At 27.4% G+C, this 23118-nt stretch overlaps 1 protein-coding gene across 2 annotated transcripts; it reads left to right on the top strand.

Annotated features, from left to right (window-relative positions):
• The first annotated feature begins 355 nt into the window (after window positions 1-355).
• On the top strand, window positions 356-22298 carry LOC129963590 (heat shock protein 75 kDa, mitochondrial-like). Of its 2 annotated transcripts, none has more exons than XM_056078057.1 (17): window positions 356-815; window positions 1096-1209; window positions 4172-4254; window positions 4402-4554; window positions 5945-6016; window positions 7760-7929; window positions 8588-8697; window positions 9865-9938; window positions 11163-11436; window positions 11664-11733; window positions 11810-11957; window positions 12071-12198; window positions 13930-14117; window positions 15607-15692; window positions 16586-16731; window positions 21049-21121; window positions 21863-22298. In XM_056078057.1, the coding sequence occupies exons 1-17, from the start codon at window positions 473-475 to the stop codon at window positions 21962-21964; spliced, it is 2334 nt and encodes a 777-aa protein (XP_055934032.1). In that variant the 5' UTR covers window positions 356-472; the 3' UTR covers window positions 21965-22298. The 2 variants fall into 2 exon arrangements, with proteins under 2 accessions (XP_055934032.1, XP_055934033.1); XM_056078058.1 differs by having other exon boundaries at window positions 674-938; window positions 21863-22297.
• Window positions 22299-23118: the final 820 nt, after the last annotated feature.

Here is a 23118-nt window from a genome sequence, read left to right on the forward strand (position 1 = left end):
GTTTTAAGTAAACGAAAAAAATTATAACAAATTTTCTTAAAGAGATTAAATAAGAAAATAAATAAAAATAAGGCCTGTAAGAGTTTTCTTCAAAGTGAATCACTCGCTGACAATCGTTAATCCTTCTTTCCTCTTGAAACAAAGAACGAATACTAATGAATCGGCACACTCAGTGACAGAATGATTAACACGTGATGATAACGATAACAAACTGCGATTTCGTTTCATAACCTCGGTAGGACAACTCCGTCACTTTTGGCAGCGTGCCAATAGACTTACTACCGGGAGTAAAAACCACATGGAATTAAGGGATAATGGCCTCTGTTGCCAAAAATCCCATTCTCATCCCATTTCAATCAATCAATCAATCAATTTATTGTCATGTGAGAACATGTTGCTGTGTTGTTTTGTTATGGTTAGGGATGAGGGTGGTTTGACGCTCGAAATCGCATAGACAATGAATAAAGCATAAATGGGGCGTCCTAAACTTCCTCCCGATGAAGCTCTGAGAAGAAAAAAAGAAAGGGAACGAAAGAGCAAACAGAGGCCGGAAGCTAAAGAAAGATATCGATTAGAACAACAAAAACGCAGAGCTTTGAAACGACAAAACCTTCTATTAACAAAAACGATTGATGAAAATTTAAAATTAGAAGCTAATCGAATTAAACATGAACGTAAAATGGCTTTACAACGGGAACGAAGAAAGCGTAAACGTATGCTGTGTGTTGCAGATTCTCACTCGCAACACTCAACTTCAAACACAGAACGTGTCCATTTGGATTCAGAATCACAGCCGTCAACGTTCAACGCAAAACGTGTCCGTTTCGATTCGAAGTTTCAAATATTGCTTTATAGCTCTAAGCAATTCATCGAAAAACATGTTCTAACATAACTTTTTTTTTTTTTTGTTATTGAAAGGAGATTTTATCTCGCATGAAGTAACCTAATAATTTAACCTAAATATTGTATTAAGAAATTAATAATCTTTAACTTTTTTTAATTATTAGTGAAATAATATAGTTAGCTTTAATATTATATCTATAGTGTTTTTCCATACATTTTTTAAAAAATTCTTTGCACCTTGTTTTCCATTAGGTTTCAAGCTAAACCATCAAAGTTTCCAGACATGTAGTTATTTATTATCACAACAAGAACCTGCAATAGACAATGGTTATCATACTGTTATTAAGGATACTGAAAAGTCGCAAGGTAACTATTTGCATTAAATGTTAAGCAAAAAATAAAGCTTTTTTTAAGTTAAATTTTTTTATAGAAATTTTTCATATTAAAGCATCTTAAGCTTATATATATATATATATATATATATATATATATATATATATATATATATATATATATATATATATATATATATATATATATATATATATATATATTATTATTATTAAAGCAATGACATGATAGCACATCTTTAACCCATTCAAGGGCAGTGAAACAGTATTTGCTGTACCTTTTTCAAGATCATTTTTATAAATTTGTGATATTTTATGACTGTATAAATTTTAATTAGAATGTATCATATTCTAAAAAAATTGTAGTATCGTTGAAAGTTAGTTAGAATGCTTAAATATGATTTTTATTCATGCCTTATAATGATGATTAAATCTATTTTTATTTGTAGTGTAAAAGAAAAGAAGATTTTAAGTAAATGTTTAATGTTTGCATTCAGAACAAATTCAGTCATATAAACAATGCAAATTCTGTGTTAATTATTGTTGTTGAAAAAATGAGATAAAAATGTTTTACCGTCCATCTAAGATTTATTGACCATTAGATCAGGGTGCTGACAGAGTTGCAAAATCAAGAATATTATAAAATTTTATCTATTTAGAAAATGTTCGAAAATAACGGAAAATTGTCAACAAGTGCATTTTATGTCATACATGCTATCAACAATTTTGCACCAATGTTTTTTATATTAAAAGCCTAATTTCTTCACTAAAATAGTTGTACTAGCAGAAATCCAAGGCAGGTTGTTTTCAACAATATGGTGTTTGGAATTTCATTATGACAAGCTATGTGATAATCTGATTAATGTTACTGGCAAATAACTTTAATGAAACTTTAAAAAAGAATAGCTTCTACTTTTTTATAATTCATTACTTTTCATTTGTCCAGCTCTTTTCAATGCTTTTTGCCTATGGAATATCCTGATTATCCTATTTCAATATATACATTATCTTTGGATTCACGAACTCTTAAGTGATTCACATCACTCAGGGTTGAATCTGTTTCTCCACTAAAATTTTGCTTTGAGTTTTAATTCTAATTGTTCAGCTTCTTTAAAAAAAAAATATTAAATACCTATTTCATTTGCTTAATATTGTCATTTCATTCTGTATACATTCTTCTACAAGAACTATATTATTATAGAAAATTTCCACTAAACTTTATGGGTTCGCTGTTGTGAGTGTATAAAGACACAGTCAATATGTCTCAATGACAAACAACTATATTAACACAAAGACATGAATATATAGGTGACAAAACACAGCAAAGACATACAAAAGTAATACACTGTGGCACATTCAACAAATAGCAGTTCACAAGTAGTAATTGTAGTATCAACAGCACAAAAAGTGGCTAGACAGAATTAAGCAAAGAAGAGAGAATCCACAAAACTGTTCACTGAGGTCTCTCCAAATGCCTGCTATTCTCCACTGTCTCCTCTCTTTATACTGAACTATCGACTCGCTACTATATGACTGGCTACTCCACACATGACTCAGGGTTGTTTCAATACTTGTCTCCAAGACTTGGCATGTGTCTCAGTTTTCAATCTACTAATCGCTTGAGCTCCATTGAATTGATCTAACTAATTCTCCTTGACTCAACACACACTCACTATGCAACTGACTTTGGCTCCTAAACCGGACATTTTATAATTCCCATAACAGGCTACAGAAGGTTCTCGAATATAATTTGCCTCCTATTGGTCCTGTACCTAAGGATTTCAGTATCATCCATTTTATCACCAAGCCCAGGACTCTTTGATTCGGCATCCTATCAGCAACCAATAGAGCTGTCTGTAAAACTGTCTTTCCTACAATGGAACTAATTCTGCGGGGAAGCAACATTACAGATTCATAACAATATATTATATACTAACTCAAAAGAATTAAAGAAAAAAAAAAAAAAAATGTGCCATCAGATGTTTGGATAGTGGCCAAATAATGTTTTTATATTCTCTTGTTTATAATTTTTTTTTATTAAACTGTAAAAAAAGGGGGTAAGAGGAACCTTATCAACCAAAAAAGTTTTATCACTATTAAAGAATATATCAATGACTCCTTTTTATTTATAAAACTGACATCGCAAATGAATGAGAAAGTTTAATTGAATACCAAATTGATGCTTTCCTCATGCCATTTCTTTTTTAAAGTCTGATGAATCGGGTAATGCAATTCTTGAAAACATTTATGGTAAATGGTACACTAAAGAAGCAAAATTCTTTGGAGGTAGCTGAAAATAAAGTAGTAACCGTAGATCAAGGAAATGTTGCAAGTTTGATCTGTTTGATTCCATTGTTTATGTAACCACCCTGTAGAGGGCAATATGAAAATTTGTAAATCGGTTGCTTTTACTTTTGTTTGAATGTTATTATTAATTGTATAGGTTTATTTATATAAATTATTTTAAATAAATTTTGTATAAATTACTGTTAAGCAGTATTTTAATATTAATATCTATATAATAAAAATTATGTTTATTTCATAGCACAGTAAAATAAAAGTATTTAGCAAGAAAAGATTATTTTTCTGGAATACAAATACATTTTTTAAAAAAATGCTAAACTGCAGAAGAAGAAAAAAAATGTTTCTCTCTTTGCTTTTTCCTAACTTCACAGCTCAAGCAAAACTAAATTATTATCTTTCTCTTTAAACAAGGTGAATATGTTTTCACCAAATGTCTGAGTGCTCTTTTACTATTTCACAGCATTTTTCCTTATATATATATCTTATTTGCTTTAAATGTGTGCATATTGAAATTCTTAAAATCTAATATAACTTAGACATAATTAAACTGCTATTAACAAATTTAAAGGATAAGTGAACAAATATTGTTATTTAAATGAAAACATAGGGAATTTATTTGTGCTAAGCATATTTAAAATATTTTTTAATGCTTTGTTGTTAAAAATATCTTTTAGGTGAAGCAGAGAAATTAGAGTTTCAAGCTGAAACTCGTATGCTGCTGGATGTAGTGGCTAAATCATTTTATTCTCACAAAGAGGTAAAATAATCTCTTAAATTTTAAAATTGAATTTTTTTTTATTGAAAATCATTTAAATTTTTTTATAAAAATTGGTATTGAAATGTTTTTGTAAGTATTTAAATTTTTAATCCTTATTAGTTAGAAATAATTTTTTTCTTCTTTAAGGTTTTTGTTCGAGAGTTAATTTCAAATGCAAGTGTTGCACTAGAAAAGCTACGGCATGCTCAGTTAAGCAGTGCAGAAACTGGTGTTTCTTTAGATAGTCTTCATGAAATACATATTGCAACTGACAAACAAGCCAGAACATTTACAATTCAGGTATTTTAATGCTCATTTTGCTATAATTGATATTTATATTTTTGTTTTTAACTTGGCTATAGAGGATAATGAATTTCACATATTTTCCAAAATATTAATTAAAATTGTTTTAAACATACAGCAAGAATTTAAACTTCAAAAGTATTTAATTTGAAAATAAGTAAATAAATCTTTCATTTAAGGTCTAAAGAATAATAGTTTATAATTTTAGCAAATATAAAAAAGATTACTTCAGATATTTTCAGGAAAATTATATTAAATTTGAAAAGCCACAATGGCAGTATTCATGATATTAGTGACCATGCAATTTCAACTTTGTTTTAGCATCAGTACTGTGCGTTAATGTAGAGTTTTTTATTACTATTTTCCTTATTTACTTATTCAGTTTTGATTCAAACATTTTTTTACTTATTTCTTCATTTACTTCATTTTTTTAAAACTTTTCTTATACTATGTCAGAAGGGCCCACTTTTTTATAACAAACTCTTTTGCATTCACTAGAAGGTATATTAAAAGTTGCAATATTAATCTTTTGTACTGATAAACATATGGTGGCTTAAAATATTGCATGATTGTTTCCTATTTTAATGAATTAGCATAGCATATTTCTCTAAACTAACATTTATTTTATAGATTTATATATTTAATAATATTCAGATGGCATGACTATTTGAAGTAATTTAAATTAAGATTTTTAAAATTCATATTTTTTTGTTTTGGGTTATTATTATTTCATTTTAATGCTTGCCTCTTTGAAAAAATTAATATTGGATTTCAAAATACAGTAGACTCTCGATTATCTGCGGGCGGGTTATCCGCGCTTGCCACACAAAGTTTTTTTTTTACTGATTTCTTTAAAAAGGTGCAGTTTTACAGTTATGCTTTTGTAATTACATAATACATTACAGTTTTAAAACAGTACATATGTATTAATTTTTCTGTGTATCCTTGACGCCTCTCGTAAGTACAAAGCACTTTTCTGTTTTCATTAACAAAATGCATTTTAGGTTTGTTTTGAGTGATATACTAAAATATTAAGTGTTAGTTAAACATTTCCTGCTGTTCATTTGACGTTTTATTGTACATAAAAAGATTTTTCAAAGTTGGAATGGCTGTTTTCTCTTTTTCTATACCCGTTTTTAGCTTTTTTCGGATTATCCGCGATTTTTGTTATCCGCGGCGGCCGCGCCACCCAATTCCGCGGATAATCGGGAGTGTACTGTATATAATTTTTAATGAAAATATCCAAAATATGAGTTAACATAAATTTTTCCCGATTAAGTTGTCTTAATTGTGCAATCAATAAAAAAAAAAAAAAAAAAAAAAACGTTTGAGAAAATGTAGCATAAATTAGATTGCCATAAAATTATAACATATATGAATTATTTAGGATACTGGAATTGGTATGACTAAAGAAGAGATGATTAGCTGTCTTGGGACCATAGCTAGATCAGGTTCTAAGGTAAACATTCCTGTTTAAATTATATCTTTTAGAAATATTGTTGAATTAATAAATGGTTCAATTTTTTCTGTATGATTTGACGTGGATATATTAAAAATTATTTTAATTTTAAAAAGAAAATGGAATGAATTATTTCAGTATTTGTATTATGTTATGAGCCTCATGAATTGATGATATCCTAAAGTAATATTTTAATAGAAGCATTTTTATACAATACAAACAAAAGACAGAGACATAAGCATAATTAAAATAGAAAAAGTTTTTCTTAGTTTTTTAGAATCATGTATCCCCCTCTCCCAGCAAAGAAATGAACTTTTGTCTTGCCAGCTAATTTGATTAGAAAAATGTATACCTGTGGGAAATTATACATTGAGCCACAGTGAATATTGTGAGAAAGAAAACTCAAAAAATATTCATTAAAAACAAAATTACATTATAAATGTTATGTGCTTAACATATCAATTAGCATATCATTCCTTTATGGTACTATATTATAATGCATATTTTTGATGACACATTATTTTTTTTGTGCAGTAATAAAGGCATTTGTTGATAAGTTTTTTTTTTTTTTTTTTGATAATCTTATTTTATGATTCAAAGTATTGACCAATGAAACATTTTGATAAATATTTAAAAGTTTGCAATTTTTTCACACCACTTAAACAAATATTATTGATATTTATTGGATCATTGCTAAAATTTCTTTATATTATTTTGGAAAATCAGAATAATGGAAAACTATACATTAATGTATAGTTTTACAATACATTAATGAAATACAAGACATAAATAAGAAAAAATGCAACCAAACCATACACAAAGGATGTCACTTATAAGATATTTAATACAATAACTTCTAGGATACTCATATATTAGCATTCAATTTGTGGGTAAAGAGCTTCCACCACAATCAACATTCCAAGGACAGAATTCATTAGACTGACTTGCAATTTTATAGTTTTTCTGACCCTTCATATAATTTTCTATCAGAAAAATTTCATCTCTTGTCCAAAGAGGAATATCACCAAAATTCCTGCTTTTTCTAATATCTTTTTTTTTTTTTTTAATTTTTATTCATTGCCAAATGGTTATTAAGGTTGGAGTTGGGATTTGATATGCATTTGGTATCTATTGTGAATATCTGAAAATATCTCCTTATTACTATGAAATTAACTGCTTAGGAAATGATATTACAGATTCGTGATGATAATATTTACAAAATTCTTTCAAAGTCGCAGTTATTTGATAATATTTTTGCTAAAATCCTGTATGTTTTATCAATTTATTTCTTCAAATAAAATAATGCAAATAAACCCTTTCAGGTATAAAGTTATGCAGGTTTATAACACTTACAAATTTATATGTCATGACATGATTTGCATTATTAATAAAATGAAATGTGTTTATATTTAATATTAATAAGCTTTACATTCATTAATAAGCATTTAAGTGTGCTATGTACTATTTAAAATGTCTGTAATAGTTCCATGAGGATTACTGGCTGAAACATTGTAAGCAAAAACCTTGGAGTTTGCTTATATATTGCATTTTCAGTATGTTGAGAAATTTTTTTAAAAATTACATTTGAAGATTGATTGAGATTTGATTATTTTATTTCATTTTTTTTTTTCTTTCATTATTGAGTATTTTTTTTTTTTCATATTTGTTATCCATTGGTTTAGGAAGTACCACTTTAAATGATTGTTTTTTAAAATCTGAAAAGAAACAAAATTGTTATTTCAGGCATTTTTAAAAGAAGTGAAGAAAAATGAATCCACTAGTTGTGCTGTAAATAAAATTATTGACCAATTAGGTGTAGGTTTTTATTCAACATTTATGGTTGCTGATAAAGTAGAAGTTTATTCTAAACCACATGTTCTTGGTGCTAATGCTCATAAATGGGTAACTGATGGGTATGTGTATTTCCTCTGTTCTCTTTTTTTTTTTTTAAATATGCATTTTGTCATATGTATTGTAATGAACCATCAGATCTTGGAAAAACAGTGATTGACTGTTTATTTGGACCCTTGTGCTATTTAAAACAATTTGCAATATTTCTACTAAAATAATGTCAGAAAAATATATACTCGTAGAGATTTACTGCATTTACTTAATTATGAATTCTCAAAATAGATATGCAGGCCCTTAATGCCTTTGCAATATAATAAATAATATAGGTCAATTATAAATCTCTTGAATGGGTGTTCTGCATCTTAATAATCTTGTAAAATGCTTAAATCTTACATGCATGACTGTAGTTATTTTTCATATTTAATATGTTTTGGTGGCAATTTATAGTAATTTATTATGGTTTTGAAATAAATTACAATGTTCAGAAGGATTTGTCATTTTTCAAATATTATCTAAAATGTACGCAACTTTCTTCAGCAAGCTTAAGAATAACTTTTTCATTAGCTTGCTTTAAGAATAAAGAAATTTCTTTATTCATTAAAAATCCAGTATTATATTCTTAAAAACATTTTCATTTCATTAAGTAATGATTTTTTTTTTCCTTATAAACATTAGAACTTAATGAAAAAAATTTCAACATATTTTCTTTTTATTCGCTAGTTCTGGTACTTATGAAATAATGGAAGCCAAAGGAGTACAACCAGGCACAAAAATAGTCGCTCACTTGAAATCAGGCTGTCAGGAATTTGCTGATGAAAGCACTATTAAAAGTATTACATATTTGCATATTGTATTCATAATAAAAATGAGAAAAAATATATGCCTATATTTTAAATTTTTGTTTCTTTTTAAATAGAAAATGCAAAACTCTAGTTGTTTGTCTTCAGTATCAGTGGAAAATGTATGAGTTTTATAATGTCATATGAATCTTAAATGTTTCAGTCTTTATCATATCTGACATGGGACTAATAAATGTGATCAGCTTCAACTCATTATCACTTATTATTTTTTTAATATGATGGTACTTGTTTTCTGGCATTCAATCTGTTAAATTGTGTGATACAACATGTGTGATGAAAATATCATTTTGAAAGACTTCAGGACTGCCTTTAAATCTAAAGCTACAAAATCGTGTTCATAATTGATTTTTAAACAGTAGGTGATAATTAAGAAAGAATTGAAATTAAAAAAAAATCATGTCATAGTTTTAAGGATTTTCCTCTATTACATAGCAGCATATTATTGTGCATTTTTTGAATTAATTATAATAAAAAAAATGATCTTTTGGTAATAAATCTTATTTCTGTAAAAAAAATATTTCTACAGTTTTTATTCATTTGAAAAAGTACTTTGAAGTACATTTTACAACAACATTTTTCATTGTTTTATTTTCTAGATTTATATTTGTGCACATTGAATAATATTAAATACAATTTTTGTATGCATATTATTGCTGCTATATAGGTAAGAATAAAGTTTGACAAATCAAGCTTAAAATCTTTTCATGCCACAATTTAGAACTAAAGATTCAAAAGATTTCAGTTCTCAATACCTATTTATTAACTTCTCTATATATCAAATAGATAAGTTGATATATAGGTTCTAAAAAGAATACTTTAGAATCAAATCACCCCCACCTTCAATTTTTTTTAACATTCTACACTTATATACATATCAGATAGTCTTTTGTGTATCAAATGGATACATAACAATAGACAAGATATGATTTCTCATGTACAATGAAGATAGATAATTTGTCTCATGTACAATGAAGATATTTTGTCTAATTACTTTTCTCTGTACAGTATTGTTTCTATGTCAGATTATAATAATGAATCAAAATCAAAAGTAAAATCAATGTAATAATTTTATAATTTGTATTTATATTTATATTCCACCAATTTTGTATTTATTGACTAATTAATTTTCTTTTTTAGATATCATCCAAAAATATAGTAATTTTGTTAGTAGTCCAATTTATGTCAATGGCAAGAGAGCAAATAATGTGCAGGTAAAATTCTTTTTTATAATATTTTGAAAACATTAAAAAGTGTATTAGAACTTTTTAGTCTTTAAATAGACTCCATCAGAATTATATGCTTGTTTTGTGTGGATGTAAAACATCTATTCAGTTTCAAAAACTAATTCTGAATAAACCTGTGAAATTCTAATGTAATTTATTTTATTCAGATTATTATTGCTTTCTAAGATCACTAAGATTATATCTTTTTTTTTTTGTATTTTTATTTGAACAATAAATTCTTTATAGATCTCTTTAAAATCATCACAATTTTATGAAGTTAAATAATCTGATTTTATAAAAAAATTTAAAGGAAAAAAGTAAAAACAAATTTTATTCGTTAAAATATAAACTACAGTTATTAATATATTGTTTGCAAAATTTAGTTTAACCAATTGGTAGTACTAATTTTTTTCTTTAAAATAAGTTTCATGAAAAATTCCTTATATTATAAGGATTTTTTTTTTTTTTTTGTAATTGATAGTATTTAGTTATATAAACAAAGGTAAACTACTAAATTAATAATTTGAAATTTAGGTGCAACAGCTGTAAATAGCAATTGCATACAAGGGTGTTTATTTATATCATGATCAAGAACATCAGAAAATGACCAGTATTTTTATATTTTCGACAATTTACCATATCCGCATTCCTTGAATTGCGAATTCTAATTTTGTGGGATCATGCACAACAGTATAAGAAAATTCTTACAGCATCTTTCACTTTTCATTATCTTCCAGGCATTTAACTTAAGGCAGTTTGTTTAATAATAGGCATATAAAATATAATTTTTTATTTGTCTATTACTGATGCTGTGCTTTTTTAATTGTTTTCCAATTTTGTTCCTCAGAAATATTTTTTCATCTAAAAAAAAGACTACATTATTGGAATCAAAAGAGAAAGATAGTGTTCTATGTCCAAAAATTTAATTAGTTTTTTTCTAATAAAGAGGATTGTTTGAATTTATTTCTGAACAATTAACAACATACATTCTTTATTGCATTACACTTTAATACTGAATATATAACATTTTAGTGCGTTTTCTATATGATATTTTGCTGCTTTAAAAAATAGATATATTTTTCTTATTAATAAAAATGTAATTTTCTGAAATTGATGGTGTACAAAAATTGGCTAAGTACTTATTAATTTCATTGCAAGCTTATAAAATGTAACATCTTATTTCCCCCTCTCTCTCCTTCTATCTTTTGTTAGGCTGTTTGGTTGATGGATCCAAAAGAAGCTACTCCTGAAATCCATAATGAATTCTTTCGCTATATTGCTAATTCTTATGATTTGCCAAGGTATACGTTACATTACAAAACAGACTCTCCCATAAATCTGAGATGCCTACTTTATGTACCAGAGGGAAAGCCAAGTTTATTTGAAATGAGCCAAGAACTTGAAGTGGGTGTGGCTTTGTATAGCCAGAGAGTTCTTATTAAAAGTAAAGCTGACATACTGCCGATGTGGCTGCGCTTTGTACGAGGTAAGTGGTTATCAACATTATTATTTTTTTTTCTTTTAGTGCTTTAAATTTTGCTGCTATCAAGAATGCTAGTTTTTAAAGTCTGAATATTTATTATGAAACAATAATAGTTATGTTTTTGATCCCTTAGATTATTAAGATTATTTTTTATTTATTTTATAAAAAAATGGAGTTTTTTTTTTTTTCTTAGAAGAAAAACACATTATTTATTTTCATTATTTTTGTAGGTGTTGTTGATAGTGAAGATATACCCCTTAATATGAGTTGTGAACTTCTGCAGGACTGTGCTTTAATTAGGTAAGCACAACTTCTGCCTTTTTATTACATTTACCAATTGCTATAGAAAACTACTATCAATACTTTTTTTTTTCAGGAAAATTTCCACAATGATTACAAACAAAATGCTCCGCTTTTTACTAGAACAGATGAAAAAAGACCAGAAAACTTATGAAAAGTTTCATGAAGATTATGGAATTTTTCTAAAAGAAGGTATCTTGTCAGTTGGCGATCAAGTTCAAAAGGTAAAAATATTTAGTAAGCTTATAACTCATATATTCAGATCTTTTTTATTAATTCAGAATTCATATTAAAAATTTATTTGTAGTAATTAAAAGTTTGAACTATCATTTTCCAGGAAGATATTGCAAAATTGCTCCTTTTTGAATCATCTCTGCAACCAGAAGGTAAAAAAATCAGCTTGTCTGAATATGTTAGTCAAATGAAAGAAGACCAAAAGGACATTTATTTCTTAGCAGCACCTAGGTAAATTATAAAACACCATTCAGTTTTTAATAATATTATTAAAAATTAAAAATTTATTAAATACTTTGTAATTGATCACGTATACGTGATCACGGAATTCTCCCTTCAGGGACCACAATATTGTATATGTGATCACCCTTTCCTACTGGAGGAGCCCATGGTCGCGTGTACGTGATTTCAATTTGGAACGTTTTCTTTAAATTTTTTAAATGGCACTAGAGGGTGGTTGAAGACCGTTATAATTTCGAATAATGTTTCACAAAATATTGAGCTTCCATATGCGTATTTTGTTTCCGAGGTTTTTTAAAAATTTGATCCGGATATTTAAACATATATACAATTACAACTCTCTCGAGAAGTTGGGCATTTAAAGGACCTTGACTGCCTGCGCTCTGGATTTACATTCATATTTTGACTAAAATGGATAAAAGATGACTGATTGGTTTATGTTTGTGTAGATTTATCATTTGTATTTAGAGTTTGCTAGATAGTTTTTTGAATATTTTGGGTCAGTTTTATTTTAGTCACTATGGCGAAAAGAGCAAAATATTTAAGTGACAGTGAGATTACTAAATTGATGAATGAATCATATAGTTGTTTAAAAGAATAAAAACTGAAGTTATCTTATTGTAAATGCAAAACTATTCAATGTAGGGCTTTGTCCTGAAATATTTTTTGAAATGTATCATAAACTTCAAACATTTTAGATATAATAGTAATTTTTTTGCATTGTTTTCTTATATTTTCCATGTTTTGAATATTAGTAAGCAAATGTATGTCATTTTCTGAAAGTATATATTATACATAACTTTATTTATAGAAATGGTACTCTAATAAAAATGTTTCTTTATTTTATTTTATTTACTTTAAATGTCGCGACAATTCTATTACAGTATATTCAGATACTATCAATCATAATAAAGTATAAATTTCAGCGTATTTATTTGTAGTAATGATTTATATGAATTTTTAATTAAAATTAGGCTTAGCGGGAAAAATCGCCGAGGCCTGTGGGTGCGTACGCGCTTGGAGAGCGCGTGCCTGGGGGGATGCTTCTTTCTTCTTTCGCCGGTTCCTGAAGGGGTTAATCATAAATTCTGGTTTGGCATATTCCATCAAAGCATTTACAAATTGACAAAATGTAAACTACAATGTCCTCTAATTTGGTATATCTGCTTGTTAATTCATATGGGACTTTATTAATAATCTTAATCACTGAGAATTTAACATTAACAGATTTAAGCATTTAAACAGTTTTTGAATGAAACTAGCTAACAACCAATCCCAGAAACACAAGGCACATTTTCTAAGTACATGTGAATGCATGACATCATGATCAATAAAAAATTTATTAAAAACAGAAATTATTTTTTTATTATTTTAAAAAACAGAAAAAGTTTGCATGAAGAATTTTAATTTTCAACAATAAAAGTGGAATGAGTTCTTATATGTGCAACTTTGCTTTTGTAAGGGATAATGCCATAAAACTGTCTGTTTTTTTTTCTTTTTTCTTAAAGTTAGTGATTATAAACTTAAAATTTTCTATGAACAAAATTTTGATATCCGATTTGATAACAATTATGAAACTGTCTTAACTTATTTAAATTATGAAAACTTAGTTTTATGTTTTGTAATATTAAAAAAAATGATTTGGGTTTTTTTATAGTTATTTTAAATAAAAATGCAAAATTTTAGTTATAAAAACTAATGCTAATAATTTTTATCTTATAGTCGTCACTTAGCAGAAGTGTCTCCAAATTTTCAGGCTGTGAAGCAAAAAGATGTTGAAGTTCTATTTTGTTATGAGCCCTATGATGAGTCAGTTCTGTTTCAGTTACAACAATTTGATTTTAAGAACATCACATCTGTTGAGAAGGAAATGCACAGAGTAAAAGAAGATGCATCTGTTGATGATTTAGGTTTGTTAAAGTTGTATTCACTTTTTATACTTTTTTAAAATTTGGGACCAAAGTTGCCAAATCATTTAGTTTGTTCATAGGAACAAAGTTATGTTATATCAACCAAAGCAAGAAAATCTTTTCATGGCTAAAAAATTTATTTCTATTTAAAAATATTTTTTATGAAATTATTTATTTACTGCTGCACATTTATGTAAGATTTTGTACAGTTCAATTAGATTTTGGAAGTTAGTCTAAATTATAGTTGAAATTTTTATTTTTATGTTGAAAATTTTAAATTGAATGTTTTAAATAGGCTATCTTTTGTCTTGAACAGCAAATATATATATATATATTACAGAATATAGAATTAGATTAATATTTTATTATGTTTATTCTTATAAAATAAAACCTAGATTTTGCTCATGTTAATACAATTTGAACAAATATCAGTTTTATAATTATTTAACCCTTCAAAAGCCTAACATTTTTTAAAACATTTATTCCTAAAATTTCTTATTCAGGTTTATTATTTGAAAAATATTTTGTTAAAATATTCTTCAGATTACAAAGAATCTAAGATATTTCACTTAATGTGGCATATCCTTTTTCAGTGTCCTTTTCTTGGACTGATTGGATTTTAAATAATTGAATTCTTGGAAACTAATATTATTAAAATTAATTCTTTTCCTCATCTTTTTTCCTTTTCTTTCATAATACTGTAGGTTGAAGTTCTGTTTTTGATATGTGTTTCTATTGAGATTTTTTAGAACACAGTGTCCTTGCAACATAGCTTCTCTTTGAGTCTTTGTCCACATTAATATCAGCATCATTTTAATCATTACTCAAATTCAAGAAACCTAGTTTCAGATATAGTAAAAAAGGTGTATTATAATTTTTTATTCAGTTTTTTTGAATGTTATATTTTCCTTAATAATGTCTTAGAGAAAAATTTCATTTGAAATTGTATTGCTTTTCTCAGATTAAGAGCATCCTGTGACTGTTTTATTGGTTTATGGTGGAACAATTCGAATCGTATGAGAATTTGTTGATAGATATTACTGTTGAAATTCTTTAATTTAAAAAATTCTATTGCCTTCAGAATTTAAAATAAAAAGGCATTACTTAATAATTAAATTATATTTGAAAATTTTTGTCACTCAAATCTAAAATGTGCTTCTTTTAGCATCATATTTTATTTTTTTCCCCCTGTACTGTTTACTTTATGAATGAACTGTTGTTCAATTTCTTGTATATATTTTTCTGGAAACAATAATACTTTTCTTCTTATCAGTTTTCAATTCAGTAAATAAAAAAAAAAATTAAATTGTTTTGAATAAAATTTGATCATTTAAAAAGATAAATAATTTTAAGCACCAAAAATACTTTTAATAATAACCAAATAAAGCTTTTATAAATCTTTAAAATTTGTTTCTTAGAACTTTCTTCTAATTGAATTGGCTGGAATTATATTGCAAAATAATTTAGTTCGTCTTAAACATTTTTTTAGGTGAAAATGCTTTGCCTAAAGATGCAGCAGAAAATTTAATAAAATGGTTATCTACAACATTGGGACCAAAAGTACACAAAATAATAGTGAGTACTAATTTATATAAAAAATATTTAGATGCTTGAAATGTATTATTTTCTGTATAAATAAAATGATTTGTTTATAATTAAATTACTGGTCAATTTAGTTTCAATAATTAAGTCAAAGTAATTATTTCTCTATGTTTGATATAATTCAATCATATGTAATCAAATTGCCTTATTCGAAGTATTCCTTAATATACTTATATATATTCAACATATTGATATGATATCTGATAATATAAGATAATATTTTAGTAACTTAGTAGAACTGTTACTGTTTGTTCATTTTGTATCCCTTAATTTGTGAATAATTATAGTGTGTAATGATTTAAATATGATTTTTTAAACAAATTCTTACAAAGAATAGTTTTTTTTAGTTCTGTACAATCTTTTTTAAATTACAATATTTGATAGCTTTAATTATGCATATTATTTTATTTCATTATGACAGATCTTTTGTTGTTTGCTTCTGTCTAGTTCATAATCATGCTATTGCATATGTTAAATGCCAATAAATTAGCATCTGAATTTATATCAGATTTGGTTATGCAATTAAGAAGTTTTCAGATATTTAGAAAAATAATTTTGTTGCAAAGTAGATGTAGCTGGTGTTCAAATCTATAGAATCTATAGTTGTTTGCGAATTTGGTATTTTATTTGTTTTTATGCTTTTTATTGTAATAAAACAGATTTGTGTGGGGGAGGAAGGATTGAATAATACATATTTATTTTGAAAGCTCCAAAAGAAATATTAGTTTAATTTTATAGTTGCATTTTATCATTTTACATTTATTTAAATAAATGAGAAAAATTTCAATATTTGACCTTATCAGCTTATTTTTTAATTTTTAATTAATTAATTTTTGTATATTTTATCTACTTTTCTTCCATTCCAGGTTACAACGAGGCTGTCAAACCATCCTTGTTTGATATCTGTTGATGAAATGTCTGCTGCTAGACATTATTTTTGTACAACTCTGCACACTATGTCAGAAGAGCAAAGATATAAAATCTTAGAACCTACATTAGAACTTAATTTAAGGTAAGAGCTGAAGTATGTGTTTTATTTGAAATTGGTATTCAATTTGACACATTTGAATTTGCAGCATTCAATTCCACTTCACCAGCAATGCTGTTTTTTGATCCTAGGTAATTCTGTGACAGGAGAAGGACGTCATCCCATCTCAGATTTACTCTATGGAGTTAAGGACCAGGGATCTGGCTAGCATGTCCATATACTGAATAACCTCACTGTCCCAAAATTTTTCAACCAAGTGAGCCTTATGTGGGCAGTCATAATTGTCTTTAAAAATGATATTGAAATCAAGTGGGCCTCTTATGAGGCGAAACAGATGGCTTCAAGATCTCACTCCTGTATCTAACAGAGTTTAATGACTTTTTGGAGACATGAAAATCTTTGAATTTAATAAACAGGATGTCTGTACAAACCATCAAATCTGAACTGTCTTATTTTCTTTTAGATGATGTTAGCAGACAAATAGCAGATTCATTGATGCCTTTACTTATGAGTAAATTAAAAAACAGTGATTAGATTGAATCTGGATTCATCAATAAATGCCTCTACTGTGTTGATGTTCTCAACACTATGCTATTTGGGCTTTCCTATGTACACGGAATTTTCTTGTGCTTATCTATAACTGCTATCAGTCACTGAGATCTTAGAGCCTTTTGTTCATCATTTCAGAATAATGCTTAGCCTTACTTTCATTTTTAAGGGCAACTATGATCTCTAACTTGAGGCTTCTTTTGCTGATAAATTTCTGGACAGTAAAAATATTCGGCAAATAGATTGATTAGTTAGATTTCTACTTCTCAACTCCATTGAACATTCTAGAAAATTCTTAGGAAGATGGTTGCAAATTATCCTTTTCTATCCCGGAACCATTCAAGACCTAAAAATAGTGTTGCTGGAGAGTGGAATTGGCTGATAGAGCAAATTTTAAATTTGCTGATAGAGGGAATTAAAAATCCAGAATATAAAATCATATGTTTGTATCATAACTTACTGCAATATTTTTATTTGCATTATACCAGCCTATGTGCATACCTAATATTATTAAAATCTGTCCAATTCTATCATAGAAAAAATTAACTAAAAATAAAATTTATTTTAACTTTGAATACCACCTTATTAGAAAGTGTGCAAAATATCAAATGTATGTAAGATTTAAAATTCTATTGCATTTTTTTTTCTTTTTAATCATTTATTTCATTCTTCATCTTATGTTGTGTCTTATTTCACACTTACTTTACGTTTTACCTGAACAATGTTTATTTATCTAAAACATCATTTCATTGTATTTCATAATTTTAGTACTTTTTTATTAATGGAACCCAATCATGCCAGATTTAGCAGTTAGTGCTCTTCTTTTGTAAATTATTATTAAGGTATTATTTAGGACTACAACTAGAACTGTACCATTGTTCATAACTACAGTACTTCAATTCAACTTTTGCCCTATTAAGAACAGAAAAACATCCAAGTGCCTAAAATAGAACTTTTGTTATCCATAATAAACTTCTGAGTAAATTGTGTGATTTCACAATTGTTTAAAATTGTGCTGTTTTTAAAGATTTGTCTGCTTTTTGTATTCAAACTACTTAAAATTGTTTTCATATAAACATTATTTTTTCAGATGCCCAAAGAAAAAGGCTATAAAAATTAATAAAATGAGCATTAATGGTATGTATTGTGAAAAGAAACTATCATAGAAAATTATATTTCTAGAGTAGAATATTCTTCATAAATTGAGAATAAGATTCTATCTTGATTCACTGACAGATTCAAAATATTTGTTGACTGCATAATGATATTTAAACTTGATAATGAATTTAACGTTTTGAAGTTGAAAATGATTTAAAAAATTATTTAACAAATCAATAATTACTAAGCAAAAGCAGTTTGTCCAATTAATTTTTACACACACACAGAGAGAGAGAGAGAGTGTTGCCTAATTCGAATGACAAATTCAGAGGCTTGATAGTAGGCATCAAGAGGATAAAGAATCACCATACAACATGGGGTCCCAAACGTCGTTTAGGGGGTAAGGTGGTCGTAAATTATTGAAGTAGCTTAGAACCCTTAACTTCAAAAATATTAAAACTTTAAGAAAAATAAAAGTTTGAAAATATAAGGAATTTTATACTCTTTAATTTGATATAAGTCTGTAGTGTGAAAACTGAGGAGGTTTTAAGATAGTCAAGAAAAACTAAGATGTTTGCCGGGAAACATCGCTGCAACATCGGTACCAATGTTTACAGAAGTTATTGTAAAATTCTATCGAAAAATTCTGAGGAGTAATAGTAGGCATCAAGGCGATGAGAATTTTCAAAGAAATATAAAGTCGCAAACGATGGGGAAAATGTATTTGCTGGAATACAGATACAGCATACATTTACAGCAAAGACATTGTAACATAAGAAAGAAGACAATGAGAAACTTTTATAAAAATTGCTCAATGGCGGCCGCGAAGGTTATTACACAACCGACACCGACGTTTAAAGGACCACCGGATGCGCTCAAACATATCAGGTGTGCTTGTGATTTCTCCAGCAGCGACGACGATTCGTGCTACGAGATCTTTCAATGTATCCAAAGGCGTCTGATAAACAAGAGGTTTCATATGTCCCCAGAGGAAGAAATCCTAGAGATTGGGGGCCGGGGAACGTGGAGGTCAATCAACAGGTCCACCACATCCAATGCACGTCCCAGGATTTGTATCATCTAGGTAGTTATGCACAGAATTCAAAAAATGCGCTGGTGTACCATCATGCATTAACCACATGTTCTGGCGTGCAATGGCCGGTATTTCCTGCAGTAAATCCGGAAGGACGTGCTTCAAGAAAACAAGGTACTTTGCGCCACTGAGGTGTTCGGGCCCTGCATGTGGCCTCGTTATTTTGATGGATCCTGTTTACCGCAACCGTCTATTAATATTTGCAAAGGTGTTGTTGTGTGGACAAAGCCTACATGGATTTTGCTATTGGTATATTCTTTGTGCTAGCCGTCCATTACCATCCGCTCGGTCGTAAATTAAATGCATATTCGCATATTCATCATTCATGAAATCTGGCATGGTGTTTGCGAATGAAACTTATCGACTATCAATTCTGCACTACTCTTTAATGAATACAAGCTGCTTTTTTTATTCCTCGAACGCATGGAAAATTTAGATACGAGAAAGCTTCTTCTTCTCGACTACCTTGTTCCAAATCTTGCATTCTTAGGGCCATTCTCTTTGCCAAGCTAATTGTCTCTTCGATGTCTGTTTTTGTGATTTTCACAGAATAAACGTCACCTGCGACCCTATGTTTTATGATAATTTTTCATCTCCTTAATACCTTTGCAATAACTTCTGTAACATTGGTACTGATGTTTCCTGGCAAACATTTCAGTTTTTCTTGAATATCTTAAAACCTCCTCAGTTTTCTCACTACAGACTTATATCAAATTAAAGAGTATAAAATTCCTTATATTTTCAAACTTTTACTTTTCTTAAAGTTTTAATATTTTTGCAGATAAGGGTTCTAAACTACTTTTTTGTTTTCAATAATTTACGACCCCTTGGTTCATCAAATCGGCATGTTACTTACATGAAAAATAGCTTTTAAGAATGTGCTTTCACTTTAAAAAAATTCATAGTTGAAACACCTTTTATTATTTTTTATTAATTTTTTAGTTTCCAAAAGTTCGCCGACTTTTTATATTTTTGCGATTTTCACCCCCAGACGTCGTTTGGGACACCATTGTATGGTGATTTTTTATCCTCTTGATGCCTCCTATCTCCCTTCTGAATTTGTCGGTCGAATTCGGCAACACCCTGTATATCAGATAAAAGAGAAAAATCAATCCAAGTAATTTTAATTTAATTTAGAATTCTCATATCTATTAGATTTGTCAATATGAAAATAAATATTCCAGGCAAAATAATAGCAGCAGAATTGAAATCTGTATCTTAATTTGGCTCACTTTATGACTTATCTCATCAAAATTAAAGAATCACCGGGGTCACTTAATAAAAACAATTCTTTGAAATAACTATAATTAATAGCGTTTAACTATTTTTTTAAATATGTATAAAGAAATTCATATATGTTACTCTTAATAATTGAGAAAAGAAATAATTTGTTGATAATAAGATTGAAGAAATAATTTGTTTATTTCTCATATTGATTAAAATTATGCAGTAGTTTAGTGAAGAAACTATGTGTTTAAATGATTGCATGCAAATGTTCTAAATACTTTAAATTATTTTCGTTATTCTTATGCATGTGTAGAGAAACTGAATTCACTGGTCAAAATATGGATAGTTTATTCATCAAATTATTCTATTTTTAGCCATCCTATAATAAAGAAAATGAACTCTATACGAATTGATAACCCTAAGTTAGCTGAGCTGTTAGCACATCAGGTATGTAAAATTAAATAAAAACTATTGTTTATGATAATTGTCGTGCCTTTATATATCCTTGAATTAAAATATTTACCTGAAAGAATCATATTAACTTTGTGAAGTTTCTTGTATGTTAAGAGATTTTCAAACATTGAAATAGGTATAATTTTAATCAGTAGAGGAAAAACTTATTCCAGTTTTAACCAAATTTGGTGATTATTGAATGAAAGAAAATTGGTATATACTATTAAAATAAACTCAGAACTATCACTATTGAAAAGTTTTGATGTAGTACATTTGCTAAAAAAGTTTTTTAATGAAGGGGAAATGGCAAGAATATATTTTCTTCTTCCGAATATCTTCGCTTCCTGCCCTCAAACTTTAATTCCAAAGCAACTTAAACAAAATTAAATATATTCTCATGTCATTATAAATTTATTATAAGATTGTCTGGCATTTGGTTCAAAGTATGCTGATAAATTTTTGACTTAAATATACATAAATTATTTTTAGCAATTTTAATTATGTTCATAATAAAGAAAGTTGTTGCTTGTGTTTTTTGTTTGCAGACAGCAGACAAAATTTCATAATGTTAATTAAGATGTATCATGTAATGAAAGTGCATGGAGAGGAGATAAATATATCTGAAATTAAAACAATAATTAAAAGCAGCTGTTTGAATGAAATATAATAAAAATATTTTATATGTGTATGCCATCCATTATTTAAATTATCTGTTAACATTTCTTATCATTTCAGATATTTGATGCTGCAATGGTATCAGCTGGTCTAGTGGATGACCCACGTAAAGTGATTACTAATCTCAATGATTTGCTTGTTTTGCTGTTAGAGAAGCATTAAAATTCAAAACATAAATTTACATCCAGTCATCTATTTTAACATAAACTCAATGAAGCAATACATTCATAGTTTATTCATCTAAATGTACAATATCTTTATAGGCCAAAAGTTTTGTTGAAAGAGAGAAGTAAAATTGCAAATTTAAAAGCAGTTTAATTTTTAATAAAATATTGTCTTGTTTAATATTACTCTATTAATAAATAAGCAAATGTAGAAATGTTGTATATTTACAATAATGCTTGAGATTCTCTAATACATTTCAAAATATGTGAAAATAATTTACTTTTATGGTTGATATTTAAATTCAAAGGGGGAAAAAAATCACTTAGATATCATATGTATATGAGACATTTGTATATTTTGTGAATTTTACTTGTATAATAAAAGATTTTCTCAGATTTTGATCTATTGTTTTTCTGTTTTAATTTAAAAAAGTAAAGGTCTATAATTTTAAATATGTAGTTTTGTGCTGAGTTTTGAGAAAACATTCTATCTGTACAGATGGCTCTTCGCTATTTAAGTAATGCCAGTTAAAATTGGTTTAATATTAAGATACATAAGATTTAAGCTAAAGTTTTGTTTTTAACATTAAATCTACCATTACTAATCAAATGATCATTTTCTAGTGGCAATTTCAATGTATCAATGAAGTGTTAGCCCTTTATATACCAACACTACTTAAAAGTATTATTTAAATTTGGTTAATATCTTTATATGTTTTTTTAATAGTATTCTAAGGAATATGAAAAATGTAGCTCAGACAGCATGTAGTTGATACCACCTAAATATTTCATTATTAATTTTTTTTTTTTAAGTTCCTTTTTTCCAGGCTTATTCTGTCCTGAAATGTAACTATTAGTCAAAAAATATAAATTGATCGTAAACAAATTAAAAGTTGATGGCAAAATAATTCGGTAAATAAGGGGTTAAAGTTAAATTTGTAATTCATTAATTATGAATGACATAAAACAAATTTCCTGAACATGTCAATTTGAATTTTAGTATCATACATCAGTTTCCACGATTTTTTTTATCGAATAAAGAAACTCTTTGTACAAAGACTAGAAAATAATTTATATAAAAAAACACTTATTCTCAAAAATAAGTTTTTTTTCCCTCAGATTAACAAGAATGATTGTCATTGAATAACAATT

The sequence above is a fragment of the Argiope bruennichi genome, chromosome 3 (genome assembly GCF_947563725.1).
Source record: "Argiope bruennichi chromosome 3, qqArgBrue1.1, whole genome shotgun sequence".
Classification (NCBI taxonomy): Eukaryota; Metazoa; Arthropoda; class Arachnida; order Araneae; family Araneidae; genus Argiope; species Argiope bruennichi.

Excerpts from the sequence above, each read along its gene's own strand:
- LOC129963590 (XM_056078057.1), top strand. The coding sequence starts at position 473 with ATGGGGCGTCCTAAACTTCCTCCCGATGAAGCTCTGAGAAGAAAAAAA. Across the intron at positions 6,017-7,759 it reads TAGCTAGATCAGGTTCTAAG|GCATTTTTAAAAGAAGTGAA; the intron begins GTAAACATTCCT and ends TTGTTATTTCAG. Across the intron at positions 7,930-8,587 it reads CATAAATGGGTAACTGATGG|TTCTGGTACTTATGAAATAA; the intron begins GTATGTGTATTT and ends TTTATTCGCTAG.